Consider the following 24,869-nt stretch of genomic DNA (forward strand, 5'->3'; position numbering starts at 1 on the left):
GTATAAATGGTCCAGACCTTGCATGCTCTGCTGAGATACTTGGGCTTGGATATAGAATTTCCTTCAGTGGCTTTCTCTTGGATCTTATTTAGGTTGTTTAAATAGGACTTGGTTAAATTAAATGGCGGGGGGAGGGATGTTACTGATAGTTGGGCCACTATCAACAATTTTTGAAAGAATGCTTTAAGCTGTAGTAAGCCTTTTAAAGCTTTTAAGAGAGCCAGTGATGGCTGGTGCCACAGCAGTTTCACTGAAACTTGTGGGACGCTTCTTTCCCTGGCTGTCACGTTGTTGAGTAACTAGCTGAACTCTTTGTTACTCTGCTGTCATGAGTGAAAATAAGGGGGAAAAACTACTTACAGTAATAGTGTCTATACCATGAACTTCTGAGCTGTGACCTGATGAACACATTGCAGTTGGCATAGAGTTAAACCATGTGAAAGGTTATCCATCCTTACAGTTGTTTTTATATGCTTATAGCAAATAAGAAATTTAATATGTTTTTAGGTCATGGAACTCTAGTTCTAATTGCATCCTCTTCCTCTGAGTACTTCTGCACGTTATATTTCAGGTCTAGAGTCTTCCTTTGGGGGGGGGGGGGGGGTTGTAACTTGCAGAAGGATCCTGGACTTCTGCTCTAAACCTGAGTCTCTTTGGTTTGCTCATGGAATTGCTACTTACTGTAACTTGTCAGGTCCAGAAACTCCAGGACACTTTTAATTCTACCAAATGGGACAGAGCAGTGTATGGCTTAGTCTCTTAACCCATCTAGGTTAAGGCTAACAGCAAAAATAAGCTAGTGTAAAACTATCAGGGTTAAAACTAATAGATGTTTCTCCCTTACTATGGAGAGGGAAGAGGAACATGTATGATAAAATTAGATTTTATAGAATATCCAAAACAGCTGCCAGAGAATAACTAAAGGCTAACAAACTGCAGTGCAGGATAGGAAGAAGCAGCTGGGACTAAAACATTTGTTGCTAGAGGAAGGACTTTTGCATATATCCCTGATGCCTGTTTCTAACATAGATTAATTCTCTGTAGGTGTCTCTCTTAGCTTGACCATTCACTTATGTTAACTTTCTGATTGCAAAAGGCAGGCAAGATGAATCCTGATCTTAGTATGCTTTTAAGGCTCATTTAGGCTTATATCAAACAATACTGCTGCAATGTTCCTCTAAACTTCCTTGTTAGCACCGGTTCCAGGTTGCTGCTAAGTGGAATCAACTGTGTGAGATGGGGTAAGAACAAATAAGGGGGGGGGGGACATGACATTGCTTTTCAGCCAGCTCAGTGACCTGAGGCGATTCACCATACTGCTGCCCTATCACTAGTACTAACACAAAGGTCAGTAAAAACTATATGTGGGAGCAGGGGGAGATGAAGGTGTCCTATGGTTTAGCTTGGCTTATGCCATGCTGAGAAACTTTGTTATTAAGCTTTCAGACTAAATTACTGTCTTCAGATTTCTTTCAGTGCAAAAGCTAGATTTTAGAGGAAGACCCTGCCTGGAAAAGCTAATTTTGAAAGCTTTAAATTGTCAAAGGATCCACTTTTGCTTAGGAAAGTACTGTTAAGCATGCTAGACTAAATGGGACAGTGAACAGACAGTGAACTCTTGTAATAATAAATCTTCCTTCCTAATTTAGCTACAAGGAAGATAATTAACATACAAAGTCTTTTTTTTTTTTTTTTAATTGGATAACTGGAAATCTGAACATCTACCACAAAGTCAAGAAAGCTGCTATTATAGAAGATGCATTTTTCTAGGCTTGTCCTAAGTGAAGTTCTGGTAGTAAACTTACCTATCCTGAAATAGATTTTTTTTTTTTTTTTTTTAAGCAACTTTAACCTGCCAAAGTATTTGGAATATTGGAACAGATTTTCTAAATTAAATGTCTTTTCCTTGCAAATGAGTCAGAATCCTTCATCAAGAATGAGATTTTCTAGACAAGTGGTATAACTCTTTAATCTGATGTTTCCAAGATTTAAATTTTGTAAAACTTATTGATAGTGCCACTTGCTTATCTAGAAGAAACATTGAGTTTCGTTGTACAGTCAAATCAACAGGAAGTTAAAGCAGAATCATTCTTGAGACTTTATGGGTCAGACTTGAACTACTGCTATATAAGAGTGGAGAGGCAGGAAGGCTGATCATTTTGAGCCTGCTAACAGATAACATTATTTTATATTCAAAATTATCATTTAATTTTGATAGACATTCTGTTCTATGAGAATTTACTGTGTTTAATAAATGAGATGCTCTTCATTTAAAAAAAAAAGTGTAGAATAAGTTTAGGACTTTTAAGTTCATGTGCTAAACAGCATTTATGTCTTTTCACTGCCACCCTATTGCCCTTCAGGACTAGAAATATGTAACCTGCTCCCCAGTGTTGACTTCCATTTTCTCCTATAATCAATATTTATCAGTCACAGAAAGGAACTTTATGCAGTATCTCACTTTCTTGTTTTGTGTCTCGTAAGCTCTGTAAGTGGATGATTGCAGGGATAATATTAGGTTTTAAAAGGATAAATATCATATCTTTGCAGCAAATCTTCTTAGCTTATTATGCACCTAGGCAACATTTGCATAAAATGTGATATACAAAAATAGAAGAATTAATCTGTTGAACTCAATTTAAGCAAAGCTGATTTAAAATGTGTTGCAACACTTTTTTGGTAAATTCCCTGTCTAAAAATACTAAAGATTTAAACAGAACTTTTACCTATTTGATAGGTAAAAATCTTTTAGTGTTTTCAGTATGTAGTGCTATTTTTTGTTTGAGATCATGGTGTACCACTTCTTAGTAAAAATTTAAATGTAAAGTTGGGCACAAATTTGTGGTAGAATTTTTTTTGGTCTTACTGACTTAACCCTATTGTGTGTATTCCTTTGCCTCTTGGTTCTAATATGAACATCCATATGGAAATTCACATTGGCTTATACAGTGAGAGCTGACTCTTTTAATGTTTTAAATGTTTTTACAGAACACCAGGCATAACAAATGTCCCTGTCTGTCAGATACTAGGAAGCATAAGTATTTCTGTATGAAGATAGCTTTTTTTCCTTCTTCTGTAATCATGTCAAAAACAATGCAAGTACCAAGTTGGTTTAATGAATTGGCATCTTAATATATTTATATAGCTAACTGATTAAGTTCATCAATATTTACTTTGTCTTTTCCAATAAATACCATTTAAGTGATGGTATTTGGGGCTTCATATTCTGTTCCTTTGTCAGGCTTTGTATTTTTGTGTTAGACTCTATGTAGATCTAGACTTCACTGAGTATGCAGCCTTAAAATAAGTGGGAACAAGCACCTCCTCCCACATGTTTCAGAAATGAATCCTGTCCTCCAAGGACTCCATCATAGTGTCAACTCTTTCTTTCAGTTAGGAGGGAGAGGGAGGAGAACACTTCACTTTAAAAGCCCTGCTGTCTTCATTTTTGCTTAGAACCAGGTTTACTGCTCAGTGTAACTCATCTGTTGGTAGATATAAGCAGGCAGACAGGATGACTAGACTTGCCTCTTTGGGGTGAGGTGTATCCATAATCTCTGGTCCATTTACTAATATATTACTATATAGTAATTATAGTAATAGTTTTATTTTCCATTCACTGACAACAGCTGGAAAAGGATCTGGAGAGTAGCAAAATAAATTAGGAAATTTGCCCTTTAAGTAATTACCCCACTGGGATATAAATTTCCTTATAAATTTCTACTTCCTTACTTATAAAAGTCAAGGCAAATATGTGTTGGGTTAAGTGTGGACAGTCCTTATGGTTGTATATGTCAGGAATGAAAACTGGTTATGTATTAAAGGTTTTCTTGAATTCTCTTTATGGGCAAATCTTACAGAAGTTTTTTTACATTATTGTAAATGAGAAATTTTTGAGAAACTCTCACTATCCAGATTTAGTATAAAACCTAAACTTCAATGGCAACTTTAAAATAAATTACTGATTCTGGACCTAATATATACTTATTTCAAAGGTTAGTATGTCATTCAGTCCTAATACTGTAGCTCATGTCTACTTGGCTGAATTATTTACAAGCTTTTTTAAAGCTATTTTCCTTAACACAGAGTATGTATACTCTGAGTATATTTTTTGTGTGTATCTTGGCAAGTTACTCTAGAATTCTTTACTTACCAAGCCAGTGCCTTTTGGCAGTTTATCTTACTGGTACTAGTGTTAAAGGTTTTAACATACAACCATAAGAAAATTCAGGTCTTTCTAAATGTTAAATTGACCATTAGAGAAAGAATAAATAGCTAACTGTTGCTGCAGATTTTCAATTCAAACATTTGTCATTCAGACTTCTAGCAGTTCTTGTTAACGAAGAAATTCTGTGGTTAAAAAGGTTGTAATTCATTTTATAACCACTTAATCTCATAGAATTGGTGCRTTTTGATTGCTCTGGAATAATACAATTGATGCTTTCATCATCTATACAATATGGACATCTAGAGAACTACCTAGATGAAATTACGGAAAGCAGTGGAATTTTGAGCCCCCTGGTATTATGCATTCCTTCATCAGACCACATAAGGTAGAACAACCTCAGCTGTACTAGGAGCTTTTTGATTGTCACATGGGAGTTCAGACTGAGAGAAGAGAAGAAACCCTGGCCCTTGTTGGGAAGGTGAGGAAAAAGAGGAGGTGTAATACTAACTTTTCAGTGCATTATCTAGAGCTGATGGTTCTGGATGACTTGTTTCTTTCTTTGGTACAGGCAGTTATCCCTGTGTTGACCGTCATTAACAGTACAAATCAGTTTTCTGAGTGCAAGTTGCTAGTGGCATTTAAGAAGCATTAGTGTGTTCAGAACATCCACATGGCAGTTACAACATGCGAGCTGTGCTCCAAGTTGGCTGCTGGATACCACATGGAATATCCTTGGGCATTTCATATCATGCCCTAGATAGTCTTGTCACTAGATGCCTATGTGTAGACAACCAAATTAAGCCCTGGGGTTAGAACATTGTTTTGGTACTGAGAATTATGGTCTAGGAATTTTTATCCTTCCTTTGTGGTATTCACCAATGGTTCTAGTACATCTTTGACCTTTGAGGAAACGCTTTGAGGAATACCTCCTTGCTTTGAAGGAAGTAAAATACCGAGCCTGGAAAAATAACTACAGGAGGGGAAGAAGTTACAAATTCTTTGAAAGGGCACCAAAAATGAGAAGCTTCCAAAGTTTCTTCCCAAGAGACCAAAGTGATCAGCTCAAAGGTAAAGAATGAAGACAGCTGTGCAATGGTTCCAAAACTTCAGCATATTTTTCTCATCCTAAGTGAGAGAACTAAAGGATCCAGACCTGCTGGCTCTGCCTCTACCTCTTTGCTTCTTGTTTATCTTTTCTAATGCAAATGAAGCACTTCTATAGTTTATCTTTTTTCACCTCTTCTTGAGAAAGCAGCATGCAATAATAGGCAACATCTTTCAGTGTAGAGAGAATTTTTGTCTTGTAGCAGGAGATTTGCATTCTGTACTTGCTTTTGGAATGGAATAAATATCTAATGCTTAATTTGTAAAACGGTATATTTTTACATTAAACAAATGCTGAATTCAAAACTGACCTGAATATAACTTTTCTCTTGTATCTTAGACCCATTTTTCTTCCTGTGTGAATCCATCTTTCTGCAGTTCTGAATCTGTTGTTTAGTTTCTTCCTCGTAATTGCTCTCTGGAACATGTTTACAATAGGCTAAAAGATGAACAATATATAAAAGAAGAAAAAATGCTTTTATTGTATAATCCTTTTAAATAGCACCCACGGAAGTTGCATGTGCTAGAATAGCTGTTATCAAATCCTGAACTGAGATTTCCACGTGCATTTAAGAACAGTGTTTAACCTGCACTAATGTAAATTCATTATTGTGCAGTGAGGTTTCTGAAGTAAGAGTAGTTTATGAAAGAATATAAAGTTTCCAATGAATGAACAGCTCTGTTGCTAACTTTCTTCCTTTAGAAGCTTTTTCCATCCGTTCTTCTTTTTGCCTCAAATTTTCCTTTTCGAAGAAACAGTTTTTTAACTTGAGACTTAAAATTTTCTTACCTGTGGATTTTAAGTGCCTTGTCTGCCTGTACTAGGCTTTCTTGAAATAGTGATTTACTTGGTCTTACCTGAAAAATTAATGACATGCTGGTAGTTTATAACTGACATTTATCCTTTTCTCAGTTTAAACCTCAGGCAGATCTGAAGAACCTGCCCCTGCTGTAGCAATTTGAGCAACTCACATGAGTGTTGCTATCCAGGCAGATGTTGTAAATAGGGTAGAGGGGGGATTAAATGATTAAAAAGAAAAAAAACAAAGCAACCCTTCTGCTTCACCCCGGCTCATTGGAACAAACAGGATTTTTATTCTGTTCAGTAAAAGATGATTTGATCACTAGTGCTGAAAAGCATGCTAGCTATGTGACTCTGGTACCCGTCCAATTTAACATTCCTTTTTAGCATAGGGTAACTGTAAGGGCTCTATTAAAATGTTGATATGTAGAGTTCAGTTTCTAGAACTGAACAAGAAATTAATGCAATTGCATACGTTRTTTGTAGTGCTGATGGTAATGTTACTTTGAGGATAAAATGTTGATATTTTTATTCTTTCCAAAAGTTTGGAAGTCTGGAGTTGAAAGGGTTTTTTGATACCCCATGGCACTTTTGTTGGTTCTAATTTTAGTGATTCAGCTGATGAGACTTCAGCTAATGACTAAGTGTCAAAAGTTTTAATTTACAGGATTGTTAGAAAATTGCAAGCATTCATTCTAGGTGTCACAGATTCAAGGTAACTTCTTCCTCTGTGAAATAAAATTTAACTCAGTTGAGGGAACTCAGCAACTGTGAACATGATCACTGGCTCAAATGCCAGGGCAGAGGGGACACAGTTAATTCAGGCTTTTTTATCCTGTGTATTCCAGTAAAGGCTCCTGGATTGGAACCCTGAAAATAAAAATCTGCTGTCTGCAGAATGCTTGCTTTAAGCTATATCAAAGCACCCAGGTCTTTCACTGATTTAAGGAAGGATTTTGATTATAGTAGGGAGGTAGGTATCTTTACAGGCATTTTGATGAAGATGGTAAGGAACAAAATACAACCTTGGTTGGAAATGAGAGAAATGGAATTCAGGATCTTGGGCATATTTAACACTAGGATAAGCCATCATAATAGCATTAACCATTGTTGTTGCATTCAAATAGGGCCTTGGGATGAAAAACTTTGTATTTAACTGCAAATTCTGAGTTGCCTGCTAACTCTATTCTTTCTTTGCTTGCTATCTTTGTTGCTCTGCCTTACTGGCCTTTCTTTTTGAGACTAAGTAAAAGGTGAATTATTCTTTACTGAAGCTAAATACATTTAAGTAGATAATTACTCTTATTGTTTGTTTTGGGAGGGGGGGTTTGGTAGCATGGTATATCACTAATTCTAGTGAAACAGTTTTCTAAATTCTTATGTCATAATCGTGTAGTATGCCAAAAAAAAAAAAATCTCTGAAGGAATTATTTACTTCCTTTCAGAAAATCAACAATTTTTTAGGATTGAAAAAAAAGCCATGCATCCTCATTGTAAATTAGACAAGCTGGTAGTTGTAACAAAGTTGTCATGCTTATTTCAAAAGTTTGAATATGTAAAACTAGAAATATTTTAAAAGCAAATTCCCTCATGACCTGTCTGTTAAGCTAAAAGTTCAATGTTGTTTTTTTCTGAAACTGAAAATGGTAAAATAAGAGCATTTCAGATGTCTCCAGGAAGCAGTGTTTAGTGTGCTAATCTCGAAACTTAATATGATGTAAAAGACTAAAGTTGTTCTTACTAAATTTTTAACACCCCAGAAATCTTTCTAAGTGACAGTTTTTGAAAATGCTCGTGAATTTTTCCAGTGTGCTCTCAGACAGCTTATTCCAACCTATCATAAATCTTTTTGAAGGTATGTTGCAACAGTACCAAAGAGAATGACATCTTTCAGTCCTCATCCAAGGATGGCTACTGTAAGTGTTTTCATTGTACCTGACTGTCAAATGTGTGTGTATCCATTTAGGTTCAGACAAAGAAGGAAGAACCTTTGCCACCATCACTTAGTCAAACCATTCCAACTTTCTATTTTCCTCGAGGATGTCCTAAGGAAAAAGTGAATATAGATGCTGTGATCACCAAAATTGAGAGAACTTTCTCTCAGTTTCCAAATGAGAGGGCAACTTTAGAAGATATGGGGAAAGTTGCAAAGGTAAGGATTTGCTGGCTTTCTACATTCAGTACTGTAAACCTATGGAAAGGAAATATGAGTTCTGTGTCTTTTGTTTTCTTGCATTATGTGTTTTCATCTCTTACGAGGTAATACCAGTAAGACTTCATATTTAGCATGACTGATAGCACAGTTATGTGAGAAAATCTTTGCATTAACTATGTCCCAGATTGCCCTACATCATACTTACCAAAAGGAACGAGCCAAAAAACAAAATCGAACTAACTTTTTAGTTGCTTAAACAACCAAATACTGAAGGGCACATTGTATGTTCTGCATTCGCTATTGACTACCAACCTTCAGACAAAGCACTGTTAATATGCATTTTGGTTTCAGGCCTCCAAAGTGTTAGTTGTGTGATGAAAATGACCATGTAATTGATATAAAAATTTGCAGACTTCTGTTTTCTCATTGAAGTGTCCTGAACCTCCGTTGTAGAACACTGAAATCCACAATGGTTTGGGAACTCGGGATTATTGCTATTTAGTGGTTATTGAAGCACTAATCTAGAGTTACCGCAGAGTGACAAAATACTGGGTTTAGAAAGCAGCAAAGTTGGGGAGGTGGGTTTGGATGGAAGCGGGGTTTGTTTGTTTGTTTTTACTTCTGCATAATGCATGATAAACTAGTTTAATACAACTTACATTGTAAGTGTATTTCATCACTGAAAGTCATGATCTTGGTCATGAGTCTTGGGTTCTCATTCCTGTTCCCATCACTTTGCACATTAAGTCCAGGGTCTAGAAAACAGAAACAAAGACCTTCTCAAGAGCACAATTAGGAGTTCAGAAACTCCTGGTTTGTCCCACCAGAAGTGTTTAACTACTAAGCTGAAAGATAGGATTCTGTCCTTTCACAGCTCCGTTCTGCATAGAAGTGGTGCTTCAGCAAGAGGTGTAGGGTGCCAGTCATCTATAATTCAGTGAAAAAGGCACCCTCCAGAAACAAAGAGGAACAGTTTGAAGCCTCTCAGGCTGAGGAGAGTATTTCTCAAACCCACATTTCTTTAGTATGGGTTTTTGGAGTTCTTTTTGTTTTTGTTTTGTTTTTATTTAAGTAACGGTTAAACTACTGTATGAAAAGTAACTGTGCTTTTTCTCCAGGGGCTTTACACGTTATGTAATATGCCAAATCTTGTATGAGATCCTCAGATGCTGGTATGTCTGTGACTACTGAGTCAGTCCGTTTTAGGCAGGAGTTGGGTACTTTGTTGTTAAGATTGAGGAAGTTTGGAACAGACAGAGAAACAGCATTGAGGTGAATGGGAACTCTGAAGCTTTGAAGGTGCAATTGCTAAATGTCCTGAAGCAAGCAGCCGCTGCTCAGGGCAGGCTGGCCTGCTACTGAAAGTTGGATAGAAAATACACGTRCATATGCACGAATTCAGAGAGGTTGAGCCATTCTGTGAATCAAACAAATGTAAACTTGCTCCAGTCCAGAAGCTGCATAGCAGTTTGTGCTGTCTTGAGCCCAACTTAAGCGTATCTGGCCCTTTAGCAGAGCTTATTAGCTTGGACTTTGCTCAGCTGCTTGGAGCTTGGACAGAGCTGATATGTGACTGCATTCATCTATTATGAGGCAATTTTCAGCATGCCTGTTTTGCTTTCCTCTTTTGGATTTATGCCTAAAGCAATTGCTTAAACTTAATTATTTTGGAGTGTACAGTTGGTTTCAGGAACTGTTTTAAAAAATTGTGCTCATTGTAGTTTCAGAAATGCTTTTAATCCTCTATGCATATGTGCAGTGATACAAACGTTTCTCCTGTGATGTTAACACTTGCAAAATTTAATTTTTGAAAGGCTTATAAATGAGGGAGTAACCCTCAGATAAGTAATCAATGAACTGAGTTGATGTACGCTTTAATTCTAGGCTTGTGAATGCCCGCTTTACTGGAAAGGTCCATTGTTTTATTGTGCTGGAGGTGAACGAACAGGATATGTGTCAGTTCATAAATTTGTTGCAATGTGGCGAAAGTAAGTAGGTTGCATTTTTAGAGGTACTGTATTTCTTGATTTAAATGTGATATTTTAAGCTCTGAAAGAGATCCAGCCTGTAAAGGGAAGAAAACATTTTCCTACAATCAAGCATTGACAGCAGACTTGTACCTAGGGAAATGTAAATAGTTCATCCCTTTTAAAATAAATAAATCTTTATTTACTGTGTTTATAGATTTTTAAATGTTTGCGGTAAATGACTGCAGCTGTTTGTGGGGAAAGTGAAAACTACGGTTCTAACTCGCAGAAGTCAGTTCTGGAAAAAATGCATTTTCTTCTGTCTAGTTCTGCTTCCAGTTCTAACTTAGTATCTTTTCATATAATCAATCTGATTGCGTACCCACCTCCTTTAATGTAAATGTAGGAGACTATATATATTGTCTAGAAATGTATAAGAATGCTAGATGGCAAAGAAAGCTTAACAGACGCCTGCCTATTCTGTTTGGATAACTTCACTTGGAGTGCACTTTGACACTTGTAATTTGTTTTTGAATTAAATGTTGTGGTTGCAGTTTCATAAGCTGTGCATGAGTAATTTTCAATGTAGAGTATTAAATGCATATATTTACATTTCAGAATACTTCAGACCTGCTATGATGATGCTGCAAAATTTGTTCATCTTCTAATGAACCCTGGATGCAACTACTTGGTGCAGGAAGACTTCATTCCTTTTTTACAAGTAAATTGCAACTGGAACTAGTTCTGGAAAGCACAACAAAATGACCTGGCAGAGCAATTTTTTTTGAGTTAAACATACTTTTTCATGGTTTTAATTTAAAAAGTTCATTGATATTTAGTGTAACTCACTTTGCATGGTCAGCTAGGTTGCTAGTGAGTGACTTCATTTATAGTTAACTGCTATTTTATGTAAGGTGAGATTTCTTTTTTTTTTTTTTTTTTYCAAGCTACAGTGAGATACATGGACTTAAAATTGCTTGCAGGAGCGGCTCACAGGTCAGAAGATCTTCAGGATTTAGAAAGGAGTTGAAGCTATTTAAGTTAAGGAGGTCCTTTGGAAGGCAAGGGAAAAGTGACAGATGAATCTAAGACCTAATAGTTTCTCCCAGAGCAGCAAATAATACCGAGTAAATGAATAAAACCTAATTGTTTTTCAGTGGACTGCAGTCAGACACAGAAGTATGCTACTAAGAGTTGTAGCAGCTTATAACTTATGTCCATCTGGTTAACATATTCTTCTAAAATATATTCTGTTATTCTAGCTTTTAAAAGATAATTTTGTTTTTAAAAATCAACAGGGATATTTACATGAAGTACTTTGTAAAGGAGATTATCATTAATAATGTAGTTAGATATGATGTGTTGTGGTTAAGGAAGCAGATGTGCTGTTCTGTGCTAATGATTTTATATAGACACTAATGAATACTGTTTGGGATATTGTTCTTCCTTTCTGTTTAGGATGTGGTGAATAGTCATCCTGGCCTATCGTTTTTAAAAGAAGCATCTGAATTTCATTCTCGGTACATTACTACAGTAAGTGGTTTTTATTTGGAAAAGTTGCTTTTTGTTAGCTAAGTATGAAAAGCAAAATGTTTAAAATTAGTCACTATATATAAAAATCTGTCATACTTGTCTTTGGAAAAAAGTCAAATATGCTGTCAATCTTCTACATGACTAGAAATCTTGTGAAGACAGACTCAATTTCTTAATAATCATAGCTTTTCTTAACACTTAAATTTGCTGAACACTGAACTTAATATTTTTGAAACACTGAATTGTAGTAGTGTAGAATAAGCTAATGAACATTAAATGAAGAACAGACTGTTCTTATCTTAAACACTTGACTGTGGCTATAGATTGTAGTCATTAGAATCCTGGCCCTACTCTGGGATTAATTAAATGGAATTCTGAATGAAAGGTCTACATTAAAGTGATTATTTCAGTATTAAATAAAATAATGATAATATTGAAGCTGCTTACTACATTCCTCTTCAGGGATTTTCTTTCTTAGCAGATTTTATACATGAAAAGTTCCATTTCTCTCTTCCTAGAGTTATGTGACTGAAGTAATCATTTTGTATGCAAGAGAAAAATCAGTGGCATTAAATTTTCTCAACCATGGACTAGACAGCCAGTTTCACTGAAGTCAAAAGATTAAAATTCTCCAAAAGGACATTCAGTTCACTTTCTTTGTGCATGTCAAAACCAGCTTAGCAAATATTTTCTAGCAAAAACGTGCAGAGAATTGGTCATATTTTACTTAATTTATAGTTGGACCTAGCCCTAAGCTGTGGAAGCTTTTATTTTAAAATAGAAACTTTAGTTCTGCACACTCTAATCCCATTTGAAAGTGTTTGGTTCTGGTTCCTCATATCGTTCCTATAGAGACTGCCAGCCTATCAAGTATATCCTGCCATAGTAGGTTTTGCCTCTTATTACTGTGGTAACATGAAATCCCAGAACTTTCCTGTCAGATATGATTCTTCCTGTGAGTGGTTTTTATTAATGGATTAACGATATCAAAGTCTGCTCTGCCTGAAATTGTGAAAACTTGCTGCTTTTCCTGAAGGACAGTAGGAGGAGAGAGGTCCTGCCATTTCCAGTTGCTTTTCTTTGGAGGAACAGCTTATTTGAGTAGGTCTGAGTATAGCAATATCAGACGAATTAATACTAGCAGTATTTTGCTAACAAAATTTAGTCTAGTCTTCAACAGAAATTCATGTTTAATCAAAAATTTAGAAAATAAACTAGTATTATTATGAATATAGCAAGAATATTTGAAATACCTGTCTGCAGAACAAGAAATGGCAGGAGGACTGTCTGCCTTTTCTTGTCTTATTTTAGGATGGAGTAACTGTTGACCAGTGCAGACTTCTAAATTTATGTCCTCCAAGTCATTACTAAAATAACTATAGATGATTTTTCTCTTAAGCTGAAGCATGGCATTTTATACTTGTATTCAAGATAATAGTTRAACTTGTAGAAGCCTTAATGTTGCTATGTGAAGGTATATCTAAAGGACTTTGTAAGCGCTGTAGTTGAGGATTTAATGTCTGTTAATGCTAACTTGCAGTTAGAGGTTAAATGATCCATTTTTCTGCTATCACGTGTGTGTGTGTGTGTTTATACTTATATTTATACACGCATGCACACACACATATATATAATCTTTTGTGAAGCAGGTGTCTTGTAAGTGTTCAACCATACAAGCAATCGGTTCCATCTGCTATGCATTGGTATAGGTTAGTTGGTCACAGTCTAGTGGGGTAAGGCTAGGTATGTCAGTTCAGGATTAGACTGAACTATATTTAAAAAGCTTGTCTTGGCAAATAGATGATACATTTAATCTGTAAATAAGTGATGTATATATCTTAACTGTGAATTCTTGAAATTGTAATCTGTGTATTGCACAACTTCCTCTCCCTTCTGACAAAGTATCATGCAGCATAGTAAAGAGGACAATTTTCAGACAATTTACTTGCACTCTGATTGGATTCACTTTAGAAAAACAGTTTTTGTTCCCTGTTGTCTCCAGCAAACATTCAATTTTGTTTTTATTTTTAGAGCAGTTAAATGTATAACAGATGAGATAATGACATGCAGATGGATTAAGTTGCAAAGCTAAGGCAAAAACCTTTTTAGAAAAAATTGCTTTGTAGTTTAAGCCAAAAATGGGCCTTCCCTGAACTCACAATTAGAATTGAGCTAATTAAGTTTCAGAAGTAGGCCAGTTTATTCTCCTTTCTGGGTTTATTGAACCAGCTGTTCTTGTTCAAAGTAAGAGCTGCAGAGCTTGCTGTGTGCTACAGTTTAAGCTTTATTTTAAAACTTTATGAATACATTATACTTTTTTTTTTGTAATTTAGAAATGGTCGGTTGGTTTAAACTATTGATTTACTGCAGTTAAAATCAGAAGTGATAAACTTAAATAACGAAATCTTTAGTTTGGAAGAGATTTTATTTGGGGAGAGAAGTTTTCTAAAAAGATTGCTTCTTTTTGGCTGGTAACTACTGTATTGCAAATAAAACAGTACAAGTGCGCTATTTAGTGCTTTGATAATCAGCTGTATATAGTCCATCTTCAATTAAGCAATTATAGCTTGTACTGTGTTTAGATGTTTTTGTCTACATTTTAGTGGTAAATGACTTATTTGAAATGTATAACTGGCTGACGAGTCAAAATAATTGATGTGACTACTGAATTCAGTTGAAGAAAGTGTTTTGAAATAGTTTAACTAAAGTTAAGCAATTTATGCTGAATGCAGAAATCTACTGAAATATTTTGCATGTAAAACTGATTTAAACAAGTATTAGAAACAAATTAATTCAATTGCATATCCAGTTTTCATATCATTCATAGCATAAAAACTAGTCATCTTTCTTGCATAAATATTTGTTCTTCAGTTAGAAAATATTTTACATGCTTTTTTTAATACTGCTGTCAGTTTTTTCAACTAGCTTTAAATAGAATAAAATTAAATGGAAAAATATATTCTCCCTCCACTCGCAGGAAGTATTGTTTCCATCAAATGTTTGTTTGTTGTCTTTGGGGACTTCAGAAGTAATGGCATCCCCAGTTCTGTAGTTTGATCTTTCTTAGACAGTCCCCCTTCTATCTCTGCTTCATTTGTGAAGTAAAATATTCTTTTATAGTAAACATTAAGTCTTTAAATTTGAAGTCATGAGATATATTGCTAGGTTTATTAGATGATATCCTGCTGTTCTGGAAGATTGGGAGGTAGTGAAATTGTCAGCAGACATATTCTGGATAGCTACAGGTATTCTACAGCTTCACTGTATGAGACATGGCTAGTGCAGCACTGAAAAAAAAAAAATATCCAGATGWGTTTAGATGCAGATTTGGAAATAGTTTGATAATGTGACTTAAGAGAAGCATCAATCTGCTAAGTGACAAGAAGAATGGAGTTGTGAACCCTTCAGTAGAGGGGAGAGATGGAGTCCTAAAATGCAATTGAACTAAGATTTATCTTTGATCACAGAGATTTTGGGAGGCTGTTTAGTTAACATAGTTAAGATCACTTTTCAATTTTCTGTTTCTTGCAGGTTATACAGAGAATATTTTATACAGTAAATAGGTCCTGGTCTGGGAAAATAACTTGTAACGAGCTCAGGAAAAGCAACTTTTTGCAGGTACAGAACATATAAAATTTTGCAAGACAGATGTTTCTACAAGTCTAAAAACTGCTTTGACTAAATGCTTAAGGGAGTAATATAAGTAGCATTTCTCCCTTTTCCAAAAACTAGCGAAGGCCAAGTTCCATTAATTCTCATATACTGGAATGTGTTTTACTCTAAATGTCATCTTTTATCTAGAGTTGTATGTATACATAGTTAATTAGCGGAAGTCTGGCTGATCTCATATTTCTCTGCATACATTACCTTTCAACCTTGTGTATTAAATGTTTGCTGTCATACCTCATGGTGTTTACTGTCTGAAGATAAAATAGTTTCACCGAAAGACTTTTAGACAATACTTATATTAACCTGGTTATGAAAACTCAGATCATGCAACAGCCATTTTAGAAATTCTTTACTGTGTTCTGTTTATCCTTTTGTTAATAGAATGTGGCATTATTGGAAGAGGAAGCTGATATTAACCAGCTGACAGAGTACTTCTCATATGAACACTTCTATGTAATCTATTGCAAATTTTGGGAGCTGGATACAGATCATGACCTCTATATTGATCGGAAGGATTTAGCTCGGCATAATGATCATGGTATGACAAATGAAGTACCTTTGTGGGTTAAAGGAACTGTAAACTTTAAACTGAGGAAGTAGTTAATTGCCAAAGCCAATGTTCATGAATCTGTTAAATAGCTGATTCTGCTGACTCAGGGAAATAAAGCAGACAAGTCATCTGTGACACCACTTCATGTCTAGTGATATCAAATTTGAAGAAAATTCTGGATTTGAACCCTGATCTTGGCAAAGTAGTAGAAGAGGAAAGGCACTTGTAAATGTATAGGCTTGATTTAAAAAAATGACTTAAGTCTTGGTACGTTATAAATGGCTTCACTTGAAGGTTTTGGGTTGTTATCTTTGGAAACAATCCATTTTACTGATATTATTCAAGTAGCAAAGCTTTTATGGAAAAGAACATGGAAAAGAGTAGAAAAGTAAGACAAACATTTGGATGCTTTGCTTATCAGAAGCTTTTGTTGACTCAACTACAATATATTTCAAGTTGTTTTAATGCTATTTAGTGGCTTTGTTTTCTGCATTCACAAGCTGCAATGATGTTGAGATTCTGCAGTCTTGCACACTTGTACCTAACAAATATTCTTGTAGCTTGTATCAAACTTATTTTTCAGATGCTTTGTGTCTATTGTCATCTTAAAATTATTTCTTTCAGGACTGGAAAGCTTACTTAAACACAAAGTGGCTATGGTGGCTATGGAATATTATCCCTTACCAAAAAGAATAAATAGAGTTCTTGTTGCTTCCTGAAGGCTTGCCTACTGAAGTCTGACACATTAGGACACTGTGGAAAGAAGGCTTTTGTTTGAGCGGTTGCTCTACTGAGCTAGTACGCAGCAGGAAATAAGCAGAATAGAAATCAGGCCACAGGCAGTTTAGTTCTGCACCTTTCTGCATCCTTTAAACTACAGAATACTGGTCTAAGTTTTAAGGACTGCTGCCTAATGAGAACTAGCCTAAATATGAACATAAAATGGATATGATTAAGACCTATGTCTAAAAATGGGTAAACTTCTATTTTTTGCATGTCTAAATTAGGTAATTTTGGTTCATCAGTCCCTTCCTTTCTTACTGTGGCTGGCCTAAAATTAGGCTATATCAAACACTTTTTATGCATAATAATAAAAAACATTAAAGTGTATAGGTGTTGTTGAGAAGAATGAACTACTTCCTCAGTGTTTTAAAAGTACATAGAAGCAGCACATGATATGTCTGAAACAAACTGGCTATCCCACAGTTCTGGGGATAAATGTTAAGCAGGGACTAATGTTCCAATTAATATGGTGATAACATCATCAAATGTATATAAGACAGATTAACTGTTTTAATGGTTAACCACTTGGGTTAATTATCAGTATTTCTGCAATGTCTTAAAAAAAAAAAAATCTGAGATAGAATAATCAGAAGTAATTCTGCTTCTGTGAGAATAGTATCTTGTGCAGCTTTGAGTACCATTCACAGATTCTTCAGGATACATTATCCTGAATACAATATTCTGGCACAGTATCCTTTACAGAAAGCAGTACTCAGTTAAGATATCTCTAACATCCCTGAAGTGGTCTCAAAATAGAAGCATGGATCAGAACTATGTTGGAAGTAGACCCAGGTCAGAACCAGTTAGGTATGCTCATTATGTATTAACGTGCCAATTCTATTTTTGGCTCTTTCCCAAAAGCTAGGTCATATAAACTGGAATGACACTTGAAAACATGATTTACTGGTAAATGCTGTCTTAGTAATCAGCCAATTTTGTTGTTTTTATTACGTTACTATTGTTGCATCAAGCCTGAATTCAAAGGTGGTTAGTTCTAGCATTGCTTTGGAGACTGTGTGTTAAATGAACCTCTTCAATGGGACTCAAAAGGATTAATAAGAGCCTCACTTGATCTTTCTCACAGATGTGTATGTATAAGAGGTTTCCAATAAACTCGTCAACTAGACAATACAAAGCACAAATAACTTGTGTAAAATGTGGTGTCAGTTATGTACCTTTCTTTCACAGCAATATCAAATAGGATGATAGAGAGGATCTTCTCAGGAGCAGTAACAAGGTAATTACTTTGTATGCTGATTTATATCTATATTTGTTAAATCGAGCATGACGTTTTTAGAATAGATGACTTCCCCTAGAATGGAATAGTGAATTTCAAGGCTTAATATTGTAGTTCAAACACTACAGTATTCTTGGAATCTTTGGCTCAGTCCAAGATCTTTACTTTTCTTTCTTTACCCATATTAACACAAGCCATTGAATATTGTACAGCTCAGCAGGGATGGAAATGAAGAAGGGAAGAATGTTGGCTTTGTTTTTTCCATCCATCAAAGCTGTAGAATTCTCAAAGGGAATTGCACTTTTCAGTAGTGCTTGTAAAATGAATGCTTATTGCATAAGCAAGTTTAGAAAAATACCTTCAGTTGAGGTATTTCATGCTTTTGACAGTCATTCTTCATTGTTCTACTTGAACTGACTTTGTCTCATGTAGATACGGTATTTTACTCAGTTTTGAAACATTTTGCTATCATTCATGCTATATTTGCAGCTAGAAAGTGATTGATAAACAGAAATGGCATGACAAAAGTTGAAATGACACTTGGCACGCACATGTCTAGAGCTTACTCCTTCCTTTTTATGCGAGTGATTTGGGCAATACAAAAAGCACGCATATTTTTCTAAACATTGTGAGGGTAACAGTAAATGGGAATTTTGTGAATGAATATTCCTGGGAAAAGCTGCCTATCTGACTTTTTACTAGAAAGCTTGATGACATCTATTCAGAAAGTATTCAGATGCTATGTTCTGTGGTATAAGAGTAGAAACAGACAATTACTTTCTTGTCACTTACATTTACTTCCTGAATATCTTCATTTCATTCTTATTTTCATATTTCCATCCTAGTACTCTTAGCTGATGGAGCTCTGTACAACTTTAAATTCTCAACACTTTTAGCTCAATAGGGATTCTAAAAAGCACATGTGCTTGTATAAATTAAAAACAAATTGAAATAGCTCCTTTGTTCATAACTAAGGTACTGTATTGCTGTCCAAGAAGGGAAGCTGTAGGTTCCTCTGCGCAGGTACTATTCGCTTGTTACCCTTCTCTATAAATACCCACTGCAGTAGAAATAGAACAGAGCACGTGAAGCTTTCTTGCCCTCAATGATCAAAGCAGTCTCTGACAAGCCACCTTACAAACACTGTCTTTTAGCAAAATATATAAACGGTTAATAGCAACGAGGAAAGTAATTCTTAATTTTGCTTACTAAAACTTAAGCATTTTAAAACAAATCCTTTATTTTTTTTTCCTGCACTGGCCTTCAAGAGGTAGAAAAGCACAAAAAGACGGAAAAATTAGCTATGCTGATTTTGTCTGGTTTTTGATATCTGAAGAGGACAAAAAGACTCCGACAAGGTAAAAATGAATTTATTTTAACAGAACTAAAAATTGGCTTTATTGGTTTTCTAATCTTTGAACGGGAACCGTTGATGCTCAGTTAGAACTCTGGGAGAAGCTAAGCTGTGAAAACATGAATGGAAAACTGGCTGCAGTTCATTGTATGGTTCTTATTTCTCAGTTGCTTCTAGTGTTACCACTGTAAAGATCTATCTTAATGACTTTTACGAGGGTAATTAAATGTTACTGTTCCACATATGTGTAGCCTACTAATGGACAGAGTCATAGATAAAGGAAAATGTGGCTGTTTCATGATGCTGGAGGTTCTTGGGAACTACCCAGCTAGCCATTAGCTGTAGGATATTGATAAGAAACKTACTGTGTGAAGTGTTATTGGCTTCTTCAAAACCCAAGATCTTTTTTCATATTGATGGTACAATTTCATTTTTTCATTGGCTCCCTTGAGTTCTCATATAACGCCACATGTTTTAGACTTTTATCTTCTCCATCATCCCCTCACAATTTACAAGTTTTTTCAAATGCAAACAATGTCAGAAACTCTTATCACAATATATGTTTCTTGTTTAATGACTTCCTATGGCATTATGGAACGTAGGCATAAGTCTAGGTTTGCGTCTGTAAGCAGTGCAGCCTTTAAAACAGGCAACATAAATTCTTAACTCCTTAATAAGCTTGTATAAACTGTTCTTTAATAAAATTACTGAATTTCAGCATTGAATACTGGTTTCGCTGCATGGATCTTGATGGGGACGGTGCTTTGTCTATGTATGAACTGGAGTATTTTTATGAAGAACAGTGCCAAAAATTAGATAACATGGCCATAGAACCTTTGCCATTTGAAGACTGTTTGTGCCAGATGCTGGATCTTGTGAAGCCACAATATGAAGGTAACAAAATCCTTTTCCATTATGTAACTTCTGCCTCTATGGATTAGGAGTTAGTGTTCCCCTAAGAACATTCTGTTGGCTATACTGAGAATATGCCTTGGTGTATCTCTCTAAAGCCTATTAGTGCTTATTAATTGAAWGGTCTTCTGAGGACAGGCAGATATTCATTTTCATACTAAAAGGTAATATGCTGTTTTAAAATTCTTCTAAGGCTTTTATTTTGGGCTTATAGCCATGTTTAGTCTCAAATGAAATCTTGTCACTGTCTGGCTGTGGTGGTGCTCTCAAGAAAAGCTCTTGAATGTTCTGTTTCTCTTGCTGCCTACCTGTTCCCAATACTCATTTATTTTAGATTCCTGCAGAGGGACAAGTGTCTAAGTGGTGCTTGTCTCTAGATCAGTAATGAAATTACTTTAGGAGCCTGAATTTCCACTAACAAATTCATACCAATGGGATTAAAAATAGCTGAATATTAAACTGTCCTTAGTTTTTGGCCATTTTCCATGTTTTGAAGTTCATTAAACCTTCTGCATTCTACCCTCCTGTATTTGACATGTATGATCTTTAGCTGATGAAATTTGAGTTTACAGGTTATGCCTTAAAAAGTATAATACATCATGATGCTCACTTTATTTGCTGTTCTGTACAAAAAAATATTTTGAATGTCTTTCTGAACATGTTACTGTGGTGTTGAGTAGTATTCCACATGTTCGCTGCCTCTACCTCTGCGCTGTTTTTGATACTTATCTCACTAGTTTAATAAAACTGTTGTAGCCCTCATGTGGATAAGTGTTCAGGGATTTCTTGAACTCAGCACATCTGAAATCAAACCATCTAAATGTGACGTCTGAGCACTTCACTATAGGTATCACTAATAATCCTTATTATGGCTATACTTTTTTTAATGTCAGTTGCAGTGTGTAAAAGGACTTGGCATACAATCTAGTTGTTATTGTACAGACTCTGCATTGCAATAAATTTAGAACTGGCCTCTTTGCTCTTAAAGTGTTTGCTAGGAGTAACAGATTCTCTATCCATACACATATGTCGTCATTTTTTTGTGTGTGTGGTAGAAATAGATTGTTGACCATCTTAATTCCTTTGTTATGCTAGTTTTTTATGAAACAGCTTTTGCTACCTGAGTTTCAGGCATTGCTTCAACYGTGTGTAGGAAGGTTGTTCTGTTTAATGTCTCTACATGTAACATTAATTTATTCTAGAATAAATTAATAATAAATAATCATCTTGCTTATTGCCCAGCTTATTTCCTGTATTGAAGATATTTAAATTACAACAAACTTAAACTTATTGAAGAAAAAGGCACTTGTCCATTATTGAGACATGATATTCTGCATGCTAAGGGAATTGAAATAGCTCAAAATTGGTTTTAGAGAACAGAAGCTTCACATTCTTATCTAAAACTGAGTTAATATGGACTTGTGAGATGAAAACCCATTTGTAGAAGCAGATGATAAAATTGTAAATGAAAAAGGAATATAAAGTATGTTTAGGCTGGAAGCTCATTTCTAGATATCATGCAATGAAGTTCCTAGACAAACCTTCCAATGCATGATGCATTGGTGGGGGGATTTACAATGAAATGAAGTAAGCTCTCAGAATAAGATTTCTGTGATATGGTTCCCTATGACAGCCTCCTGAACTTAGGAGATCCCTTCCACTCTTGTACATTATACTCTTAAAAGGCAGACATTTTCAGTAATGTTGCTGTTCTGCATTTGAAATCAAAGATGATTGATGTGTATCTGTTCTGTATCATGAAGATGATAAAAGGAGGCTGTGAAACACAACCAAGAGAAGAATTATTTGGGACAATGAAAATGAAAGCCAATTCTGAAGGGCTGATAGGGTTTTTACAAAAACTGTGTGACATGGAGAAGGTGGATTAAGAAAAAATTCTTGTGCAGCTTTCCTAACACAAACTAGTAGCATCAAATGAAATTTCAACTTGTAGATTTAAAACAAAAAAAGTACTTGCATATAGCTAAACTGTGGTACACTTTGCTACAGGATGCTCTGTGTACCACAAAGCAAATTGTTGAATTTGTAGAAACCTGAATTTAGTTATGTCAATTCTGTTCTTTTTAACGGTCTTTTGAGAGACAATGTGGGAGTCTACATGAGCCTTACGCCTTTAAGTTCCCATTGCAGTCCATGGAAGCTGGAGTGCAAATCAACCACCCAAATGCATGTGACTAAATAGGGAGCTTATATAACTAGACTCAAATCAGTTGCTTGGTTGTGGGGGGTTCCCACCACTTGAGATGGCCTGGTACATCAGACATCTGTGTGGATCTGACAGATACAACACAGGTGCCATTCATGTCCTTCTGTAGCATCAGCTCTAAGCTGGGCACTTCAGATGGCACTAGGCACTTGTGTGGCAAAAATTTCCCAATGGGATTCAGATTCAAAGACCTTACTTCCCTTTCATGTCTTTGAGTTATACATTGTTATAGGCTGAGAATAGTATGCTGAAGAAATACTGTTGTAAATTTAGCTGTTCTTGTACTCTTCCATGACATCTATAGTTAGCCTCTCTTTGATTGACAGCAGAAGACTGGCTGTATCTAAGGTGAATTAATAAAGGAGAGTTTTAAGGATTGACATCTGTCTTTCCTTGTATGTCTGGTATTTTTCAGTCATTCTGCCAGGTTACATTTCTGAGCAACCTGACAAATAGTTCTAACACTCAACAGATCCATTGCTTTGGGTCTTTAAAGTATCACTTAAGAAATCTGAACATTTAGACTTCTGAAGCAGTGAATATTAATCATGCTGGACAAGTGTGAGGAAACTAGTCTTTATGGAAAAAGTCATTTGTATGAAGCAGTCACACACACAGCTCTAAACTAAATGCCACATTTTGAGGGCCCATAAAAATTATTTCAGAGGTTGAAGGAGCTTAGTGAGATGGATTGCCTTAACTTGTGTCATGCAAAATAGATTCCTCTGCTCTTTTTATATAAATTATCTCATACATTTATTAGTGGGGCCACTGTCAGAGGAGATTCCTTCCTGCTACCCAAACACTTCTTGGGATGGAATGACTAGCTTGTTGGGGGCTTCCATCTCTTGAGGAAACCTGGACAATTAGCTTAAATGACTTTTAATAGCTACRTACGGTAGACTGCATCTCATTCTTACATGTTGAAGGACAGTAGGAGGGCAGCTAAAGCAAATAACAAATCTGAAATATTTAAAAGGTTTTTTTGCACTTCGAAGGACACTTCTGTAGGTATTTAATCTATTCAATTTTTTCCTATTGCACTGAGCCCTAGTGGCAAATGTTCTTGAGTAAAATTTTGACTTAACTTTTGAATAACATTTGTCCTTTTTGGAGGAAGGATAATTACAGCTCTAAATATCTTATCTTGAAATCTTCTTAACAGGAAAGATTACTCTGCATGATTTAAAGAAATGTAAGTTGACAAATGTGTTTTTTGATACTTTTTTCAACATTGAAAAATATCTCGACCATGAACAGAAGGATCAATATTCTGTGTTGCGGGTGAGTATGAAGCTTTAAAAATTTTACTAGCTACATGCTTAATGCCTAATACACTTTTGTATAACTTGCAATGTGATTGTTTAGGATGGTGAAGGTGAAAGCCAAGAGATCTCTGATTGGGAGAAGTATGCTGCTGAAGAGTATGATATCCTGGTAGCGGAAGAGGCAGCAAGTGACCAGTGGAATGATGGGTAAGGATGTAGCAGGAGAGTTGGTCTGAGTCCTATCTGCTGATATAAAGCCTCACCATCAGTCTCATCCTTAATGTTATTTTTTGTACAACCTTGTTCTTTGTCTTGTTTAGCCGCATGCTCAGTGGGGAGGAAGAAGTTTGCTTATACCCAGAAAAAAATATTCCTTGACAGTTTATGATCACATTGTTTTTGTCAAAGATTAGGTCCTACTTCAAATATTTGGAGGAAAAAAGATTTTAAACAGTTTCACAACAAAACAAAATGACATTTAAATTTTGAACTTGTTTTTAAGTGAACTAAGAGCCTGTTTTGAGAAACAACTCTTATTTCCAAACTCATCTTTGATATAAGTTGAACTTATATCAACTTAAAGTATTTTCACCTGCATCTGCAGCAGTACAGGCTGTGGGCTGACCTGCTGGAAAGGAACCTTGCAGAGAAGGACCTGGGGGTCTTGGTGGACAACAAGTTGGACATGAGCCAGCAGCATGCCCTCATGGCAAAGAAGGTCAATGGTATCCTGGGCCGCATTTAGGAGGAGCRTTACCAGCAGGTTGAGGGAGGTAATCTTTCCCTGCTACTCCATGCTGGTGAGGCCGCACCTGGAATGCTGGGTCCAGGTCTGGGCTCCTTGGTACAAGAGACATGTACATACTGGAATGAGTCCAGCAAAGGGCTACTAAGATGATTAAGGGACTGGAGTATCTCATATGAGAAGATGCTGAGAGAGTGGGACTGTTCAGCCTGGAGAAGAGAAAGCTAAGGGGGATCTTATTGATGTGTATAAATATCTGAAGGGAGGGTAAAAAAGATGCAGCCAGACCTTTCTCAGTGGTGCCCAGTGACAGGACGAGAGGCAATGGGCACAAACTGAAACACTGGGAATTCCATCTGAATATAAGAAAAAACTTTACTGTGAGGGTGACTGAG

The 24,869-nt window shown here is 35.7% G+C and overlaps 1 protein-coding gene across 5 annotated transcripts in view; it reads left to right on the forward strand.

The window, feature by feature from the left end:
• The window catches only part of PPP2R3B (protein phosphatase 2 regulatory subunit B''beta), a 56,102-nt gene that overhangs the window by 24,670 nt on the left and 6,563 nt on the right, over positions 1–24,869 (forward strand). For all 5 annotated transcript variants that reach the window (XM_026070283.1, XM_026070287.1, XM_026070284.1 and 2 more), the window contains exons 3-13: positions 8,041–8,226; positions 10,114–10,217; positions 10,815–10,917; positions 11,655–11,729; positions 15,261–15,347; positions 15,780–15,936; positions 17,920–17,968; positions 19,237–19,326; positions 20,041–20,216; positions 23,627–23,745; positions 23,830–23,936. In XM_026070283.1, coding sequence (XP_025926068.1) covers positions 8,041–8,226; positions 10,114–10,217; positions 10,815–10,917; positions 11,655–11,729; positions 15,261–15,347; positions 15,780–15,936; positions 17,920–17,968; positions 19,237–19,326; positions 20,041–20,216; positions 23,627–23,745; positions 23,830–23,936 — 1,253 coding nt within the window. The remainder of the gene's footprint in view (positions 1–8,040; positions 8,227–10,113; positions 10,218–10,814; positions 10,918–11,654; positions 11,730–15,260; positions 15,348–15,779; positions 15,937–17,919; positions 17,969–19,236; positions 19,327–20,040; positions 20,217–23,626; positions 23,746–23,829; positions 23,937–24,869) is intronic.

Source organism: Apteryx rowi, unplaced genomic scaffold, assembly GCF_003343035.1.
Source record: "Apteryx rowi isolate R43461 unplaced genomic scaffold, aptRow1 scaffold_308, whole genome shotgun sequence".
Lineage (NCBI taxonomy): Eukaryota > Metazoa > Chordata > Aves > Apterygiformes > Apterygidae > Apteryx > Apteryx rowi.